Source organism: Micromys minutus (genome assembly GCF_963924665.1).
Source record: "Micromys minutus genome assembly, chromosome: 14".
NCBI lineage: Eukaryota > Metazoa > Chordata > Mammalia > Rodentia > Muridae > Micromys > Micromys minutus.
The window spans coordinates 54,329,043-54,346,028 of record NC_137983.1 but is presented as its reverse complement, the minus strand read 5'-3'; the positions used below and the strand labels follow the sequence as shown (position 1 = coordinate 54,346,028).

Below are 16,986 nucleotides of genomic sequence, written 5' to 3'. Positions count from 1 at the left end.
CTCACAGAGTGCCTTGGCTCAAAAAAAAAAAAAAAAAAAAAAAAAAAAAAAAAAAAAATGTACCACCTGCTTTGTTCACAATAGAACTTAATGACAGGGGAATTTCCCTTCCCTTACTGATGGCACGCACTGTTGCAGCTCAGGGAATCCCGAGATGTTAACATGTTTTAAGGACCTTCAGAATGTATAAGTAAATAAAGTAGGACATTGCTCTTTTACTAAAAAGTTTTATCGTTTGAAGATCCCATACACAGATGCCACGTGGTATGGAAACAAGCCCGGCTCCACTCTCTCCCATCCGGTGGCTCCCCAACACCACTTGAAATCCTTTTCCTTCCCAAATTAATGTTCTTTTAGCATCAATGCTCAAAAGACCACTGTTAACACAAAACCCCTCTGACCGTTGTTATACAGCGTTGGCGTTTAATGTCAGTGATCAGGGAAACTGTATAAAATGACGTACTAGCATTTATTTGTGTCTCAGAGAAATAGATGCATCTTGATCGTGCTCGCACAGAATTCCTTTCTCTAATGTTGTAGTGAGGGTTCCTGTTGCTATGATTAAAGGCCATAAGCAGAAGCAACAAGAGGAGGAAAGGGTGTGATTCACCTCACACCCACAGTCTGTTACTGAAGGAAGTCAGAGCAAGCACTCAAGACAGGAATCTGAGGAAGGAAATGAAGTAGAAGCCAGAGAGGATCACTCCTTACCGGCTTTGTCCCCATGGCTTGGTCAGCCTGTTTTCTTGTACACTGTAAAACCATCCAATGAGCTGTGCCCTCCCAGATCAATCATCAATCAAGAAGACGCACCTTCGGGTTTGCACACAGACCAATCTGGTGGGAGCATTTTCTCAGTTAGAGGGTCTGTCTTCCCAGATTATTGTCGCTTGTGTCAAGTGGACAAAAACTGACTAGGATGTAGAGCACACAAAACCGTCACATGACAGTGTAGGGATACTTTCTCAACGTGGAATTCACTGGAGCATTTATCCGTCATAGCACCAATCATAAAGAAAACCAGGCGACATGTAACACTATCGAGATTCTTCTCCTTCACATCCTTCATAAAGGTCTTCCATTTCTTGCCTGAGCCTTACCCCAGTAGTCTCTTAAGACCTGAAAGTTTGAAACTTCCGTCATTGCTGCATTTCTTAGTGCGAATGCTGCTCCTAAATGTGACCAGTACTGCTGTCGGTACAGAAGAGGCAGCAATGAATCTGGCTGGTGATGTAGACTTGAGAGGCCAATTAACTTCCGGTAGGGAAGAAACTAGGCTTCAGATATGGTAGAGTGGAATCCAGCGCCAGGATTCACAGGAAAACAGGGATATGCGACTTGGTGGTTCTCAGATCTAACCTGTGCTGCTCGTGGGCTTTCTCAGTATCACGGAGTATGAGAAATGCGCATCATGTCTGCCATGCACACATTACGTCCTGGGTTTTTATGTGGCTGCTTCAGCCTGGCATGTGTCTGAGGTGCTGAGAAAAGACTGAAGGAGAATCAAAAAAGCAGAGGGTGAAGCAACCGACCCAGCTGAGCCTCCCAAGGGCTGGTGTGTTGAACATTTGCTTTCCAGTTAGGGACAGGATTTTGGCAGGATCTGCAAACACTAGGAGGTGTGACTCAGCTAGAGGAAGGGGGTCAATAGGGAATATCTTTGTGGGATTTATTTTGCCCTGACCTCTTCCTGGATTCCTTCTCAGTGTTTCCTGGCTGCATTGTGTGACAAACCTTCTCCACCACACATGTCCACTGCCATGCCTGTGGGGCCAAGCAGCCACGAACTGAGCCTCTGAAGCCAGGCATTGAGAAATAGCCTTCATGCTGAATACTGTTTGTGCCAGATACTTTGCCACGGTGTCAAGAACCCTGGCTGATAGGAACATACATCTATAGCATGGGAAAGGAGGGATGGCGCCTATGAGGAAAAGAATGTAGGAGGTAGAGAGGCAGGGAAAGTTAAGAACCAGGAGGTGTTCTGGAAGAAGACAAGAGTGACAGAAACACCAAGTTTTACGGGGGTGGAATTGTGTGACAGGGACCCTGGAATGCTGTTACTATCTTGACTTAGAGAAGAAAGGCTCCTGCTCTGTAGATCTGAGGTATTTTGGTGAAGGAGTCTGCAGTAACAGTGGGGTGTTCCGACAGAGGGACCTGAATGTTGGATGTTGGTTGAATGCCTGGTCAGAATCCCTCCCTTGTTGGGTCTCCATTCCCACAGGCTGACCAACTAAGGTGTGATTTCAACCAGATAAAATCATGACCGACATAGGAATGGGTTAGAAACACATCCTAACAATTTTTTTGTAAAGGGGAAGGAAACAAGTGAGATGTTTATGCCAGTTCAAATGAAAATTTAACTTACAAAGGCTTGTATTTGCTGATGACAGAATTTATTGGCCTTACCCAGGGAGGTGTCACATGCATTGTGTGGACAGGGCTTACTTGACCTTCATAGGTTTTCCACAACTCAAGTTCTCTGCAAAAGATTTGTGAAAGGACCTCGTCAAAAGCAATCAAACTCACACCTCCACAGTGCTCCTTAACACCCAGAGGGACCCCAGAGACCCAGCTTTCAGCTGAAAAGTTCCGGAGTAGGCCAGTCTTATTCACTGTTATTTGTAACCTCCAGAAGTTTTAGTCCTAAGGAATAACTTCAAAGAAATAGCATAGGAACAGTGGCAACAGGGCTAGGCTTTTAGGTTTGACAAAGAGGTGGGGTAGTTAATGAGCAAAAGACTTCTTATATATTTAATTCTTTCAGGGATCTAGTTAAATGAAATTTTCTTCTTTTGTTTAAGACTTCCATTTAAGGGCTGAGGAGGTGGCTCAACCCACTTTAAAGTACTTGTCTCCCAGGCATGGGGGCCCAAGTTCCATCTCCAGAACCCATATTATAAAAGGCTGGGTATCATATGCATTAGTAACCTAGGTATTAAGGCTGGATGTGATATGTATTAGTAACCCAGGCATTGGAGACGTAGAAGAGGAGGGCCCCAGAGGGTTGCCCACCAGTCAGCCTAACCAGGGGCTTGCTGGCCAGTTAGCCTGGCCTATTGTAGACTTTGGTGAGAACCACTTGTATCAGGTGGTTCTCGGGTCTTCACTCAAGCGTGAACATGCACCTGCACCAGCCACGCACTCACAAATACACATGTCACCAGCTTTTGTCCTGTAAACTTTTCTGCCCAGGATTTACAAGCCCTAAGGACAAATAATCCAACAGTCATATGACTTCGATACACTATTTTCTGACAAAGCACAAGCATCCTGGCTTCAAATTCTTCATAGGGTTGCAGATTTCTCACCACTGCTGCATGAGGCCAAAGCAATCTTTGGTAGCTAAATGGTCCCAGAGCAGGAAATTTAGACCTCACCTTCTCATAGCAACATGGTTGTTTTGTCTTAAAATTGCCTTTTAAGATATAAAGATGCGGTGTCCCTAATACTTAATGCCTCACTAGAATAAGCGTTGTTTTGGGGGTTTTTTTTTGGTGTATTTTTTTTTAACTTTAAGTATTTGCTATGTGCTTTTTAAAAAACCAGTAGTTTCCACGGTGAGCACTGTTCAGTTCACCAACAGAAGCCACAGTCTCAGTTCAGCCCTCACTCACAGTGTGGATGTCCAAGGGGAGGGGGTCTGTTTAGCAAATGAAATAGTAAGAACCAATCTCTGTATCCCCGATCTCCGTGCCAGCAGGCTCGGTGGAAAACCGTCATTTCACACCGGCCTTCTTCATGGTTTTCTAATTGAATGTGATAGCGCCAGCCACACACTTCTTTAAATTTATGTAACCTTTGCATTAGCCACCTGTTGCCACAAAACTTTTAGACACTTTCGAGGACACCCCTGTCTGGTCTGCAGAGGGAGAAACAGCAGAGTAACAAATGCCCTGATAAGTAGTGTGCCTGCACGAGCTTCCTGTTCCTGCTCAGAAACAGGTCAGAGTGGCCCTGGAGAATATTGGATTAAGTAGCAAATTGTCTTAGGAATGGGGTAATTGCATCTAAACATCATAGCTTCAAGTGGTCTCTCATCCAGGCTTAAAGGAGAGAACATCTGTTCTTTTCAGCTCAACTAGACAGGCCGTTCTTGTACCTGATACAAGCTATGGCTCAGCCAGCAAATCACAAAATGCACAGAGGATGAGGAAATAGAGCCATCAAATTGAGTCACAGAACTGGCTGTGCTCAGCATTCCCCGGAAAGCACCGCTGGCTGTGAGGCAGCAGGACCGACCTTTATTCCACCTCCATCACTCTATCCAGACAGAGGCATGCCTTAGACACTCCCTCAGCTACAAGTCTTGGGGAAGGGGGCAGAGGATAAATACTCTTGTGGCTGCCTCAGGGGCAGGGGCAGACCTGGCTGAGAAAACATAACAAAACAAAACTTGCATGTTGGAAGGGCTGCTGCAGACATGAACTGAGTGATATACCTCATCTTGTTCCTTTCTCATTTCTTCCTCATTCCCTCTCTTCCTCCCTTCCTCTCTCCTTTCTTCTCTTCCTCCCTCCTTCTTTTCCTCCCCTTCCTTCCTCCCCTCCCTCCCTTTTTCTCTTTCTTCCTCCTTCTTTTCCTCCCCTTCCCTCCTTTCTTCCCTCCCTCCCTCCTTCCTTCTCTTCCTTCCTGTTCTTTCCTTCCCTCTTACCTTCTTTTCTTCTTTACTCCTTCCTTTCTTCCCTTCATCCTTTCTTCCTTCCTCTTTTGGTTTCCTTTATCAGTGAACATTTCAAATATTTTATACTCACTCATTTATTTATCTGTAGTGTGTGTGAATAAGTGTGTGTGTGTGTGTGTGTGTGTGTGTGTGTGTGTGTACATATACGCATGGAGGCCAGAGGACAAGTCGTGGGAATTGGTTCTCTTCCTCCTCTATGTGGAACCAAGGCACTGAACTCGGGTCTTTAGGCTTGGCCTCAAGTGCCTTCAGCCTTCACCATCTGAGGCATCTAGCCCATCCTTCATTCATTTCTGGATGAGTCAAATGTTGTTGTATTCACGAAACCAAGATAACAGGGTGAGAACAGCTTCAGCTCAGAGCTTAAGAGCGTAGTCATGGAAACCGGTGGCAGATGGTCTAAAGCTGCTCACTGTGTGCGTAAGGGCATTTCCTGTTCTAGTGTCAGAAATATAACAGCATCATTCTTTATTATCCGGTTCCCATGAGTGCAGGGTAAAGAGCCTTGGGTGTGGTTCCACGGAGCCCATGAGTACACAGGATAAGGTTGAAGTTGTATGTTCAGACTGGATCAAGATTCGGTGGGTACAACCATGGCCAGAATGGGCATGGATGTGCGTAGCTTGTGGCCAGTAGTACCTCATCTTCGCATGCCTCACGTGGGTAGTGAGCAGAGGCACCTGGGGAGAGAGCCTGCCAGTGCACACTGAAGCGAGCTGGAGAGACTCTGGTCCAGTGCATGTCCTCTGAGATGCAGCACATGCCTTTGAACCCTCTGTGCTTCTGACAAACCTCATCCCAAAAGCTGTGTTTCATTTAACAAATGCTTAACACATAACCAGGTTGGTACTTGGGTTATTGACAGAGCTGTCTCTGCCTCAAGGGGATGAGGAAAATAAATGGCTTTGGTGGAGTTAATATTTCATTAATATTCTCCATTTATACATTATTCTTTACAATGGTTGTCTCTATCCTTCCAAGCACACGACTGAAAGGTGTGAGTTCTGTCCTCTCCCACCACACTGCTAGGCAGGATCTACATTTAGTCAAGGACCACAACTAGACACAGGAGGTGGAATCTGCCAGAACCCCCTCTTGTTCTGACGTCACGCTAATGCATCCTCAGATTGCGAAGACACAGGTGAGGAGCCGAGACTTGCAGCAGCTGAGGGGATGCTGGACTTCACAGTCACTCTGCCAGTCTTTTCTTATCTTCCTCAATCCCAGCATCTCTCCCTCCCTGCTCCATTTCAACTCCAGCGAATCGCATGCTGAAGTCAGAGAAGTACCTGCGTGTGCCAGACTCCAAGGCACCACCACACAGCCCATGGTTGTATTAGAAGCTTGCTCTTCCACGGAGCCTGTTCACACACTCCATGGCTGCCTGTATCCAGGGGCCTGTTCACACACTCCATGGCTGCCTGTATCCAGGAGCCTGGTCACACACTCCATGGCCTCTGCTAGGACCCCACTGTTCATGATCCAGGAAGTACATGGGATCACATTCAGGGAAAGAAAAAAAAAAGTATTCATGCTTCTAACTGAGGCTGCCACTGACTTCTAAGGTGAAAGGAGAAGGCTTACCATTTCCCTGACACCTGACTTCATTTCTTTCTCGATGGGGCGCCACACTCTCTGGGGCTGAGGTTGGATAGGACTCGGGTGGATCCCAATCAAGGTGAAAGTAAATGTAATGCCAGGTGCATGCCTAGCACTCCAGGAGCCTCACAGGTAGTGGAAATGTTTTTACCTCTGCTGACCTACGAGAAGACACACAGGGCCCTGGGATGAGAGGAGACAGAAATCCGGCCGCTGCATACACAAAGAGGCCACAGGAAGCACAGAGTGAAAACGGGGACACACGGAGAACTGACTCATCTGGGTGCAAAGAGCCCTTGTGTAGGTGGCAGGATGCTCTGGTCGCGGAGAGCCACCCTGAGCTGGCGCGTGGTAGGCAGTTGGTTCACTAAAGCAATGGGAAGGCAGGGAGGCAGTAGGGCTCCGTGCGAGGGGAGCTGCTGCAACTCCATCTTTGTTTTCACATCCTTCTCCTTACGTGAAAATAATCATTGCCAGCCCAGCTCTCGGTTTGACCCCCACACTCAATGTGGCAATATTCAAACCTACCTGCACCCCCTCCACCCTCCTCTCCACTGTTTTCATGGTGCACAGCAAATCTGTTGCTAGGCAGCTGTGCTCAGCCCTGTGACTGAGGAGAAGGAGCTAGAAAATCTGCACCTGTGCAGTGTTTACCGCGAGCAAGAACATGGGAGCAAAGCCAGCATCCACGCAAGTCCACACAGGGAGCCAAATGCAGCCTGGTTCATAAACCAGGACCAGACAGTCGCTTTGGGGCACCTGTGGTGTGTAAAGTGGCCATGCTGTGACCCTGAGGAAAACCTCAAGGGAATGGATTCATGCACTTTTAAAATGCAGATACATAAAAATGAGAGTTAATGAAGGCATTGGGGGTGTCTAGGCATGCTGAATGCCGTAAGATTTGTCAATATTCTTGCTTTTGCAAAACAGAACACCCCAAACTTTTACCTCCGTGTAGCCCACAGGTCTGTATGTTTTGTCTGTTTTGGGGCCTGTAGAACCCCACCCTCCACCTTTCCCATCAGCCAAGACGTCCCCAGACCCCACAGACAGTTCTCCAAGGTGACACGTGACACCGGGTGCAGCACTCAGCGCTGCACACAAAGGTCCAGACTCTTTCTCCCTGTACCTTTCCATTACCACATCAGTTATGATCCACTACAGGGACAGTGCTGTGACCTCCGTAGGGAGGAAAGGCTTTATTTCAGCTTACAGTTGCAGATCTAGTCCACCACCAAAGGCAGTCAGGGTGGGGAACCCGGAAGCAGGAACTGAGGCAGAGGCCTTGGAAGATCACGGTCCAATGTCCCCTGGGACACAGCTAACCAGCACACTTGCCAAAACTCCTTCCCTGTGGTGACAGCCTCCAGCCCTCCAGCCTTCTGGGATGTTCCAAAGACAACGTTTCTTCCATCCCTGATCCCCTTCCTTCATCAAGTCGGCTACAGGGGTATAAGTGAGACAGGAACTGGTGTTATTCACACGTTATTCACAAGGACCATAATGATGCATTTCTTAAGCTCTGAAAATAAGGAAAACACTTCTTTCCTGAAAGATAATCTTCATCCGGGAAAGCCGTGCTCTACAGTTGACTACAGGCAGAGAAAGCAGATCACCGCCCCATCCCACTGCTGATCTAGCCGTTTCTTGGCAGGAATTGCTTGCTCATAATAGATGCTCAATAAATATTTATTGAGATAATTAAAATTTTAAGGGGTTTCAGGAGCCAAAAAAAAGCGGAACTTTCACTTTTACAACAGAACTTTCTTTGAGGGTAAGAGGGAATGTCGATATTCAATAAACAGAAACAACTTCACAGGAGCACTGGGGGGTAGAAAAGACAGCCTGATTTACTTAGCTTGTACTTTCCTCCTCGTTTCCTTTGAAGGTTGTTATTTTAAAACCTCGGTGTTAATGTGGATTGAAAAACAAACCCAACTCCATGAAATGGGATGTCAGCCGTGTCCTTCACACCAACAGGGGCACTGGCCTGTGGGCAGAAGCACTCGCTTGTGTCCTCTGGAGTCCTTCTTGGGACCTCACACAGTGTTGGCTTTTCTCTATGTCTAACTTCGATCCATCCCCATTGAAACACAGAGACCTCAAAGTGACCCCAGTGTGGAGTCTTTCCAACTTGGGGCTCTGAATGACACTGGGTTTCTGTCTGTTTGGGTTTTTAAAAATCATTTTATTTGTTTATATTTCAGATGATATTCCCCTTGAGGGTTACCCCTCCACAACTCCCCACCCCGTCTTCCTTCTCCTTCCCCATCCCATCCCCCTTCTCCCCCCATCCCATCCCCCTTCTCCCCTCCCCTCCACCTCACCCTCCTTCTCCCTTCTCGCCTTTGCCTCTATGCAGGTGCTCCTCCACCCTCTCCCACCTCACCACCCTAGCACCTCCCTATGCCAGGGCATTGAGCCTCCACAGGACTAAGGGCCTCCCTTCATTGATGTCAGATAAGACCATCCAATGTGTACTGACTGGTTTCATGCATCAACTTGACACAGCTGGAGTTATCGCAGAGAAAGGAGCCTCAGTTGAGGAAATGCCTCCATGGGATCCAGCTGTAAGACATTTTTTTCAACTAGTGATCAAGGGGGGAGGGCCCAGCCCATTGTGGGTGGAGCCATCCCTGGCCCAGCCCATTGTGGGTGGAGCCATCCCTGGGCTGGTAGACCTGGGTTCTATAAGAAAGCAGGCTGAGCAAGCCAGGGGAAGCAAGCCAGTAAGTGACATCCCTCCATGGCCTCTGCATCCGCTCCTGCTTCCTGACCTGTTTCAGTTCCTGACCTGATTTCCTTTGGTGATGAACAGCAATGTGGAAGTGTAAGCTGAACAAACCCTTTCCTCCCCAACTTGCTTCTTGGTCATGATGCTTTGTGCAGGAATAGACACCCTGACTGAGTCACTCTGCTACATGTGTATCTGGAGCCATGGGTCCTTCCATGTGTACTCTTTGGTTGGTGGTTTAGTCCCTGGTTTTATTCTACCTCATACATGGTGCTGAGAGCTGAAGAGAGATGTGTGCTTTGTTCTTGGTCGTGGAGAAGGTGCAGCATCACTGGTGTCCATGAGAGAGAAGCTCTCAGAGCCTTGGAACCTGCTCTTGTTGCAGACGGGCGATGTGGACAGAGAGCATGCAGAAGGAAAGGACGTCAAGGGTAGGGAGACAGACATGCTGTACAGAAGGGAGGATCATGTATCCTCCGGTGCATCTTCAGGTGTTAGACTCTCGGGGGCCCTGGGTGTGAAGCACTGTAACACCAGTGACTCAGTTTCCAAAAGTGTCATTCCTGCCTGCTGTGTCATCAGATCTAGGCAGTGGAGGAACCGGCCACAGATAACCACCTGAAAACAGAGAACTGTCCGTGCCTCTGGCCACACCCCACCTAAACTCCTTTCTGCTCTCAGTTACACAGTCACCCCGTTGCTTTCCTGAGAGTCTAAGAAACAGATTGGACTTCCCAGCATCCCCTTCTCCACCCAGCTCATGTGTCAGTTTCTTGGCCTGATCTTTGCTCAAACCCCACTTCATCCCAGTCCCAAGGGTGCTTTTAGAGTCACATATGCTGGCTCTGACAAAGCCAGGTCCTGCTGATCACCTGCAGGCCACCCTATCCTTACCTGCTCTGTCACCTTCAAAGCTCCTCTCAGGAGCCTGGCGTGTTGCTCCTTTCTTACGGCCACTCTGGCCTCCTCCATGTTCCTGGAGAAGGGCTGCAGGTGGTCACTCAGGGTTCTAGGGATCTTCCTCTTCACTTTATAATGGGGCATAGATCATTTGAGCCTGAAGGAGGGTAAAGTCACAATAGTCCCCTTGTCCCAGACCAGGGAGATTTGGAGAGAAGGTGAGCCAAGAATTTGTCTCGGTTTGTAGTCAGCTTCCGATTGAGAGCCTGTGAAAGCTTGCACATGGAGTCTTCGGGAGCCAGAGGTGAGCAGCCTGAGAACCGCGGGACAGGCGAGCGGACACCAGTGTGGTCTGAGGCTCCCGTGCCCTGGTCCAATGACAGCTGCAGGGCCACTGTCAGCCTCAGGAAGACACACTTGACTCACTGAAAATATGTGATCATGTCTTCTGTCCAAGAGCCATCACCCGAGGTGACACTCAGTTGTCACCTCAATTGTGAGAGGCGCAATCTGTGTAAGTCACAGGAAAAGAGTCCTCACCTCCCTGTCTCAGATGGCATTCCTGTCATTGCTGCTGAAATGTCTGAATTATTCACTTTTGAGTGTCAGAAGAACCATCTGAGACTAGAAAAGCAGCGATTTCAGGGCTGTCCGTTCTGACTCGTTCACGGCAGATTCAGACATTTGAATGGTATCAACTGCATTCCCGGCTACAGTGAGTTCCGAAATGGAGTGGGATGTGCCTGCAGAATTAGAACACACGTTGTGTTGTTTCCTTGTGTAGTTCTGTCTTCACCTGGACTTTCCTGAGGGCACACATTGATCCACCTTTCACACTGACTCTGCCCTGCTATTAAAGGGGCACAGTCGCCCCGAGGTCAGGAGACTGAGGTCCTCCTCCGGCCTGTGAACTTCGCTGATGGTAGTAGCTGTTGGGCTTCTGTGGCTCCTGGTCTCTTTTCTGCTCTGGGACTGTCTGGGTTGGGCGTCTGGGTGTCAGCTACTCCTTAGCAGATGTCAGGGGAGAGACGGGCCCTGCAGTCAGGTGTCTGTTTCCTTCCCACCCTTCACCACTGCACTCCTGAGACTTATTCCCACAGTCACACTCGGAATGTGTTCTCCTGTAGAAGCAGAACCCTCTCAAGTGTCCCAGGCCACACCTTGGAGGTGTCTCGGGGGTTCTTGCTACTCTGAAATGGGGTGGGTGACAGGAACGACAAACTTATTGTGGTATTTGTCAATGTTTCCGCAGCGTGTTTTAGGTAGAGCACTGACATGTGCAAATATCATCGGAAAACACAGACTTAGGTTTCTGCATTGATCGTCCTTGAGCTTGCAGGGCTGTCCCCACGAGAACTGAGGGGGTTGTGTGCAAAACACACTGTGGGACCTTGGGGCATTTCTTCCACTTCCCCCTCATCTTCCCCACCCCTTCCTTCAGTGTCCCATTACATAACTTAAGTATGAAGTATTCGGATACATTTAATGACCGATCTAACTTTTTAAATGTCCGAAAAAGCTACAGGAAACCGCTGTGCAGCTGTGAGTCTCAGGTAATGAGTGGGACTCAAAGACTCGGTGATAATGCCTAAAAATAAAAATGCTTTTGGGATGTTAAAATACTCAGCCTGTAGGGAGAAAGTTGCTCTGTCTCCCTTGAAAGAAGAATTGTCACTGTTTTAATCTTTCTTTACTGTAAACTATCTGAATCTTTCTTCAAGTACTAATTGAAAAGATGCTTCCATTTTTTTTCTAAAAAGGTGGTTTCTTTATACAAGGCCAAGCCAAATATTTAAATGGTAAATAATTGATTTTTATTCTCTTCCAACTTTCTATGAGTAAGTGGCTTGTGTCATTGTGTGACGGTGCTACATATAAACTGAAAATATAGTTAACTCATTTTAAGGCTAATTTTTTTTTTCTGTAGAAGGTTGGGGATAGTCACACTTGGCTGGTATGTACCTAGCCAATGAGCTATTTAAGGTTCTTTAGATAAAATAAGATAGTCAGAGAAACGGCATGATTAGCCAGCCCCACTAATCTCAGCCTCTGCTTGGCAGTCACTTGCTCTTGTACTTGTTTCCTGACAGATACGAGCCACTGGCCTCCGTTCTTCTGGGAGAGAAGAAGAGTCAGCCTGCCGAGGAGAGATGTCGGCTTGTTCTCCAGGGCTGTAAACTACAAGGTTGGCAGGTCAGTGGTCTACAGACTATGAAAAGAGATGGCCAGGGTTTTAAAGATGTGAGTCACTTCAGTAGCCATCAGCCTTCCTGGCAAAAACAAACCCCCATGATATGTTTGGCAAGGCCCAGCACTCAGCGTGCTGGCTGGAAACATGTCATTCTGTGTGATTTATGAGGTTTAGTGCCGTGGAGACAGCATAAGAGGCGACCCACCTTGACAGCAACATAGAGAACTACTGAGCTTGGTCAGTTGGCTTAATCCATGCCTGATCACTAACACTTTGTAAAGCATCTCAGATGTACCCATATTAGTCACTTTTCCAGTTCTGTGACCAAGAACCCGAGGTAGACAGAGAAAAGGTTGCCTTGACTACAGTGCATGGTCCATTGGGGCCGTTGTGTTTGGGCTTTGGCAGACTGTGAGCATCACTCACACATAGTGTACGTGTGTGAATAAAGACACTCAGATTATGGCCTGGATGAAGGAGAGGGGGAGAGGAGAGGAGGAAAGATGGAGGGGAGAGGTCAACTGGTCATCTCATGACACCCAGGAAGAATGGGAGAGGAAAGGGGGTGAGAGGAAGAGGCAAGATGGAGACCTCGGGGTCCCAGTGTCTCCTACTTCAAGGATGAAACACAGCCTGGCGACCAGACTTCCTCTCTCTAGGCTCAGCTTTGAATGGACCACCACCTCTCAGTGGCCACAGGAGAGGACCCGAGCCTTCGGCATTTGAGCATTTAGGAGACACATAAGATCCAAACCATAAAGGAAGCAGAACTAAACAAACACACAAACAAACAAGCAACCCTGCAGAGTAAGGAAACCTCTTGAGCAAAACAAAATGTTTGTACTGAGGCTGGGCCCGCAGGCTGGGGGGCTGCTCAGGAACCCCCACTTCACTTTCTCCTTGCTCTGTTTCTCACCTCCTCACAGTGAAATTCCACTCTCTTTGAGCATTAACAAGGGGTCAAGCTGTGAGTCTCAGGGCTTCTCTCTGTGCTCTGTGTTGCACAGGAAGTGGCTCATATTTCGCAGGAAGGAAATAACTTAAGGCAAACTCACACGGGGTACCCCGCTAGAGATGGAAGAGTGCCTTAAATGATATCAGGGTAGCATCCTTGGTTAGATTTAGGGAAAGGGAGAGTGAAGTCCTTGGAGGACAAAGGTGGTACAGAGGATGGGGGAGGGGCTTTTGTGAGGCATCCTTTACTGCAGAATGACCTCAGGTTTGAGGTCTATGGTTCGTCTCTGAGCAGGTGTGCAGGGTCCTTGATGGGGGTGAATAGGGGGGCACCATTTCAGAAGCAGAGGGAGCAGATGGCTCCACACATCAGGATGCGTCTGAGAGCAGCATGACCTACATGTACCCATCAGAGAAGGTGTCATGGGTACACTCATCTATGACCAAGAACAAAGAGCGTAGGGCTCAGGCTCTGAAGAGTCACGACTTCACCCCTGCACCTCCCTTCTGTTTTCTTTCTTCCTTTTTTTTCTCATCTAATCTTGATGGAAGCCGGACTTTAATCACAGTCTGAGGGAGGACTCTTACTCACACTGGGTTGTCATGGCTGCACGCCGGTGCTGAGACTGGATTTAAAAAGGAAGAAATGACTAACCAAGAGTGATGTCAGCTCCTCACTCTGGAGCCTGAGACACCAGCGTGCACTCCACAGAGAATATGGTTTAGCAAAATGGTGGGGAGCTGAGGTCATTTCCGCTTAATCATTGCTGGGAATTCAAATAGGTAATTGTAGAGTCGTGGTTTAAGAACTGCATGAAGTAAATGGTTTCAGGGTATGTAATATTTCTGTAAAGAATACTTGCTGGTGTTCACGTGTGTGTGTGTGTGTGTGTGTGTGTGTGTGTGTGTGTGTGTGTGTGTGTGTGTTTTCAGACGCTGACAGAATCTGAAACACTTCTCCCAGTAGGGAAGTTACTGTCAGTGCTGATACCCAATCAGGATTCCCAGTGTGTAAGTATCAATCATGGGAGGAAGATGGGATGCGGGATGCACATCGATGTACACTGGTTGGCAGTAGTCTTTCCAGAATTGTGTCCAGGATGGAAAACTTGGCATAGAGATGGAAGATGGTATTTGTTGAAACATACATTGGTACTTTTACAAACAAAAATCAAATATATTTCAATAGGGAAAAATTTTCATTTTGTTACACAAATCTATTTTCTCCTCATGTACAAAAAAAGATGCATTTATTATTCTTGTATGTATGTTTGTGAGTGCCTGCATGTCTGTGCATCATGTGCTTGTATGTGCTTGTATGTGCATTACACATGTCTCTAGTTCCTGCAGAGACCAGATCCAGGCACTGGATCTCCTAAGCCTAAAATTACACATAGTTAGAGCCACCATGTGGTACTGGATCCCAAACCCAGAAACTCTTCGAGGGTAATGAGTGTGCTTTATTGCTGAGCCATCTCGCTAGCTTGACCTGATTTTTTCTCCATACAAGAAAGTTGAAAATACAAGAGAGAGGGTAGCTAAGGAGAGGTGTGTGTGTGTGTGTGTGTGTGTGTGTGTGTGTGTGTGTGTGTGTGTGTGTGTCTGTGTCTGTGTGTGTATATGTGTATGTCTGTGTATATGTCTGTGTATATATGTATGTGTGTCTCTATGTGTGTGTGTGTCTCTGTGTGTGTGTCTCTGTGTGTCTGTGTGTGCTGTGTGTCTGTGTGTGTATGTGTGTGTCTGTGTATGTCTGTGTGTGTGTGTGTCAGAATAGAGACAGACAGAGACAGACACAGAGAGAGACACAGAGAGAAACAGAGAGACAGGGAGAGACAGATACACACACACAAAGACAGAGAGAGACAGACAGACAGAGGGAGAGATGCCCCCCCCCCCATATATCTACTAAATGAGTTCTGCATTCTCTAGTTAGGAAAGACAGATTTTCTTCAGCCTTGTCAAGGGGAGACATCTATATTCTTTCTGCTACAAGATGAGTAGTTAAAGTCATGAAAATAATGCTTATTTACACTTCTAAGTCAAACAGAAAGTAATTTCTATTTAAAAAAAAAAAAAAAAAACTCAGTTTTTCCTGATACAGTAATCCGAGTCTGCTGGTTCACAAGCAAAGCACATGTTTGCATGGGCTGCTGCTACGACAGGTTCCGCCATTGATTCTATTCTGGGTTGTGAGTCGCATCGGAAATTAAGTAAAATTTAGTGAGGGGCTGCATGGCAGAGGAGCCAGGAGAGCAACGGGAAGCTTACACACGTGAAGCATGGCCCCAACACCGAGAGCACAGGGTGGTGACATTGGGCACTGGGCCCTAACTAGTCAGTGTCAAATTGATGGTTATTTTCCCCACATCTTTATAAGGGATACTGGAGAGCAAAAGAGCCCAGAGCTACTTTCACATCCTATGAACCTAAGCTAGGGGTTAGCTTGGAATTCAAATCTTCAGTAAATGTCTTTTTTTCTTTTTTTGATTTATGTGTATATGTGTGCCTAAGCGTATGTGCCACTGAGCTACAGAGGTCAAGAGAAGGTGTGGTCAGAGCTGCATGCAGTTGTGAGTCACCTGATGTGAGTGCTGGGGACAAACCTCTGTCCATGCAAAAGCACCAGGTGCTCTAAATCACTGGGCTGTGCAGCTCCCACAGAGAGAGACACAGAGAGAAACAGAGAGACATAAATAAAGGGTTTATTCTTTTATTGTCCCTCAAGTCTCTGAGGCCCAGTAGCTTCTGTCACCTATCCCTAACATCCATCAGACCTGGCACGGTCAGCCTTATGTCTTCTAAGCAGGACAACAGCTTCGTGGTCCCTGAGTCTGCTTTCTTGTTGGAGCCTCCCCCTGATTCAAGGCATCAGATCTTGGGGGCTGTAGGTTTTGTTGTTGTTGAGAAAGAAATGGAGAAAGTAGAGGAAGATAGTGTGAGGAGAGAGAGAGGTGGGGGAGGGCTGCAGGGAGTTAGGTGAGGACAAACGCGTGGTTTATTGAATGTCATTGGATGGTTGTCAGGATGTGAGGAGTTTGGGGCGAATAGCCAGTCCTTTTCATCTATGTGTTGTGAGGTGACCACTCAGCACTTTCTCCATTTTATTGACTTTTAGCCTAATAGTCTCTCTGTGGAAAAGAAGAAAGTAGCCACAGTGTAGAAGTAAAGAGGCTGCTCCCCAGAGGGTGGCTGCTGGATCAGCGTTCTGTCTGAACCAGGGCTCCAGCTTCTATTCACCTCATCTTTGCTGAGATCAACCTAGAGTCTACCTCAACCTTCTTCTTGCATTTGGCCTGATTTCAGCCTTTCATGGCAGCTCTGAAAGGGACAGATTGTGCTTAATTATAGAGCTTTGGTCTCAGGTACTTTCACATTCTTATATCAGTGAGCAGTCTGCTCCTTGCAGCTGGTAGTTTTGTATGTGTGTGCGTGTGCCTGTGTTATGTGTGTATGCATGTGTGTGTGCCTGTGTGTGTGTGAGTGTGCCTGTGTGTGTGAGTGTGCATGTGTGTGTGTGTGTATGTGTGTGTGTATTTATAATTCACTGGGCAGATGAAGGAAAGACCTAGGACCACTTCCTGTGCAAGCCGGCTCTGAAAGAGTCCTCTGTGCCCAGAGCATCGCTCCTGCAGTGCACCCAGCTTTTGCCTGAGGGTTGTAAGTGAACCAAGGATCAGAGTTCTGAGAATAGGGACCACCAGTGATACACACTGGGTACTTTATGTAGACAAGCAATTGTGAATTGTCAAATGGGGCCACAACAGAAAACTAGCACACATTGTGTAGGAAGCTGTCCTAGAGTGGAGTCTATGCTTATAAAAAATATATTGACCCATCAAATCTGTGTTGAAAAAACATAAAGGCCATACAATGCATAAAGTAACCTGTGTACAATTTGGGCATAGACTATTCAAATAAGGT

At 47.2% G+C, this 16,986-nt stretch overlaps 1 protein-coding gene across 1 annotated transcript in view; it reads left to right on the top strand.

Annotated features, from left to right (window-relative positions):
- Positions 1 to 16,986, top strand: part of MYO16 (myosin XVI) — a gene marked incomplete at both ends in the record, with an annotated part of 347,769 nt that overhangs the window by 243,298 nt on the left and 87,485 nt on the right. The window contains one exon of the mRNA XM_080928526.1: positions 12,008 to 12,110. Within this exon, the coding sequence (XP_080784652.1) occupies positions 12,008 to 12,110 (103 nt within the window). The remainder of the gene's footprint in view (positions 1 to 12,007; positions 12,111 to 16,986) is intronic.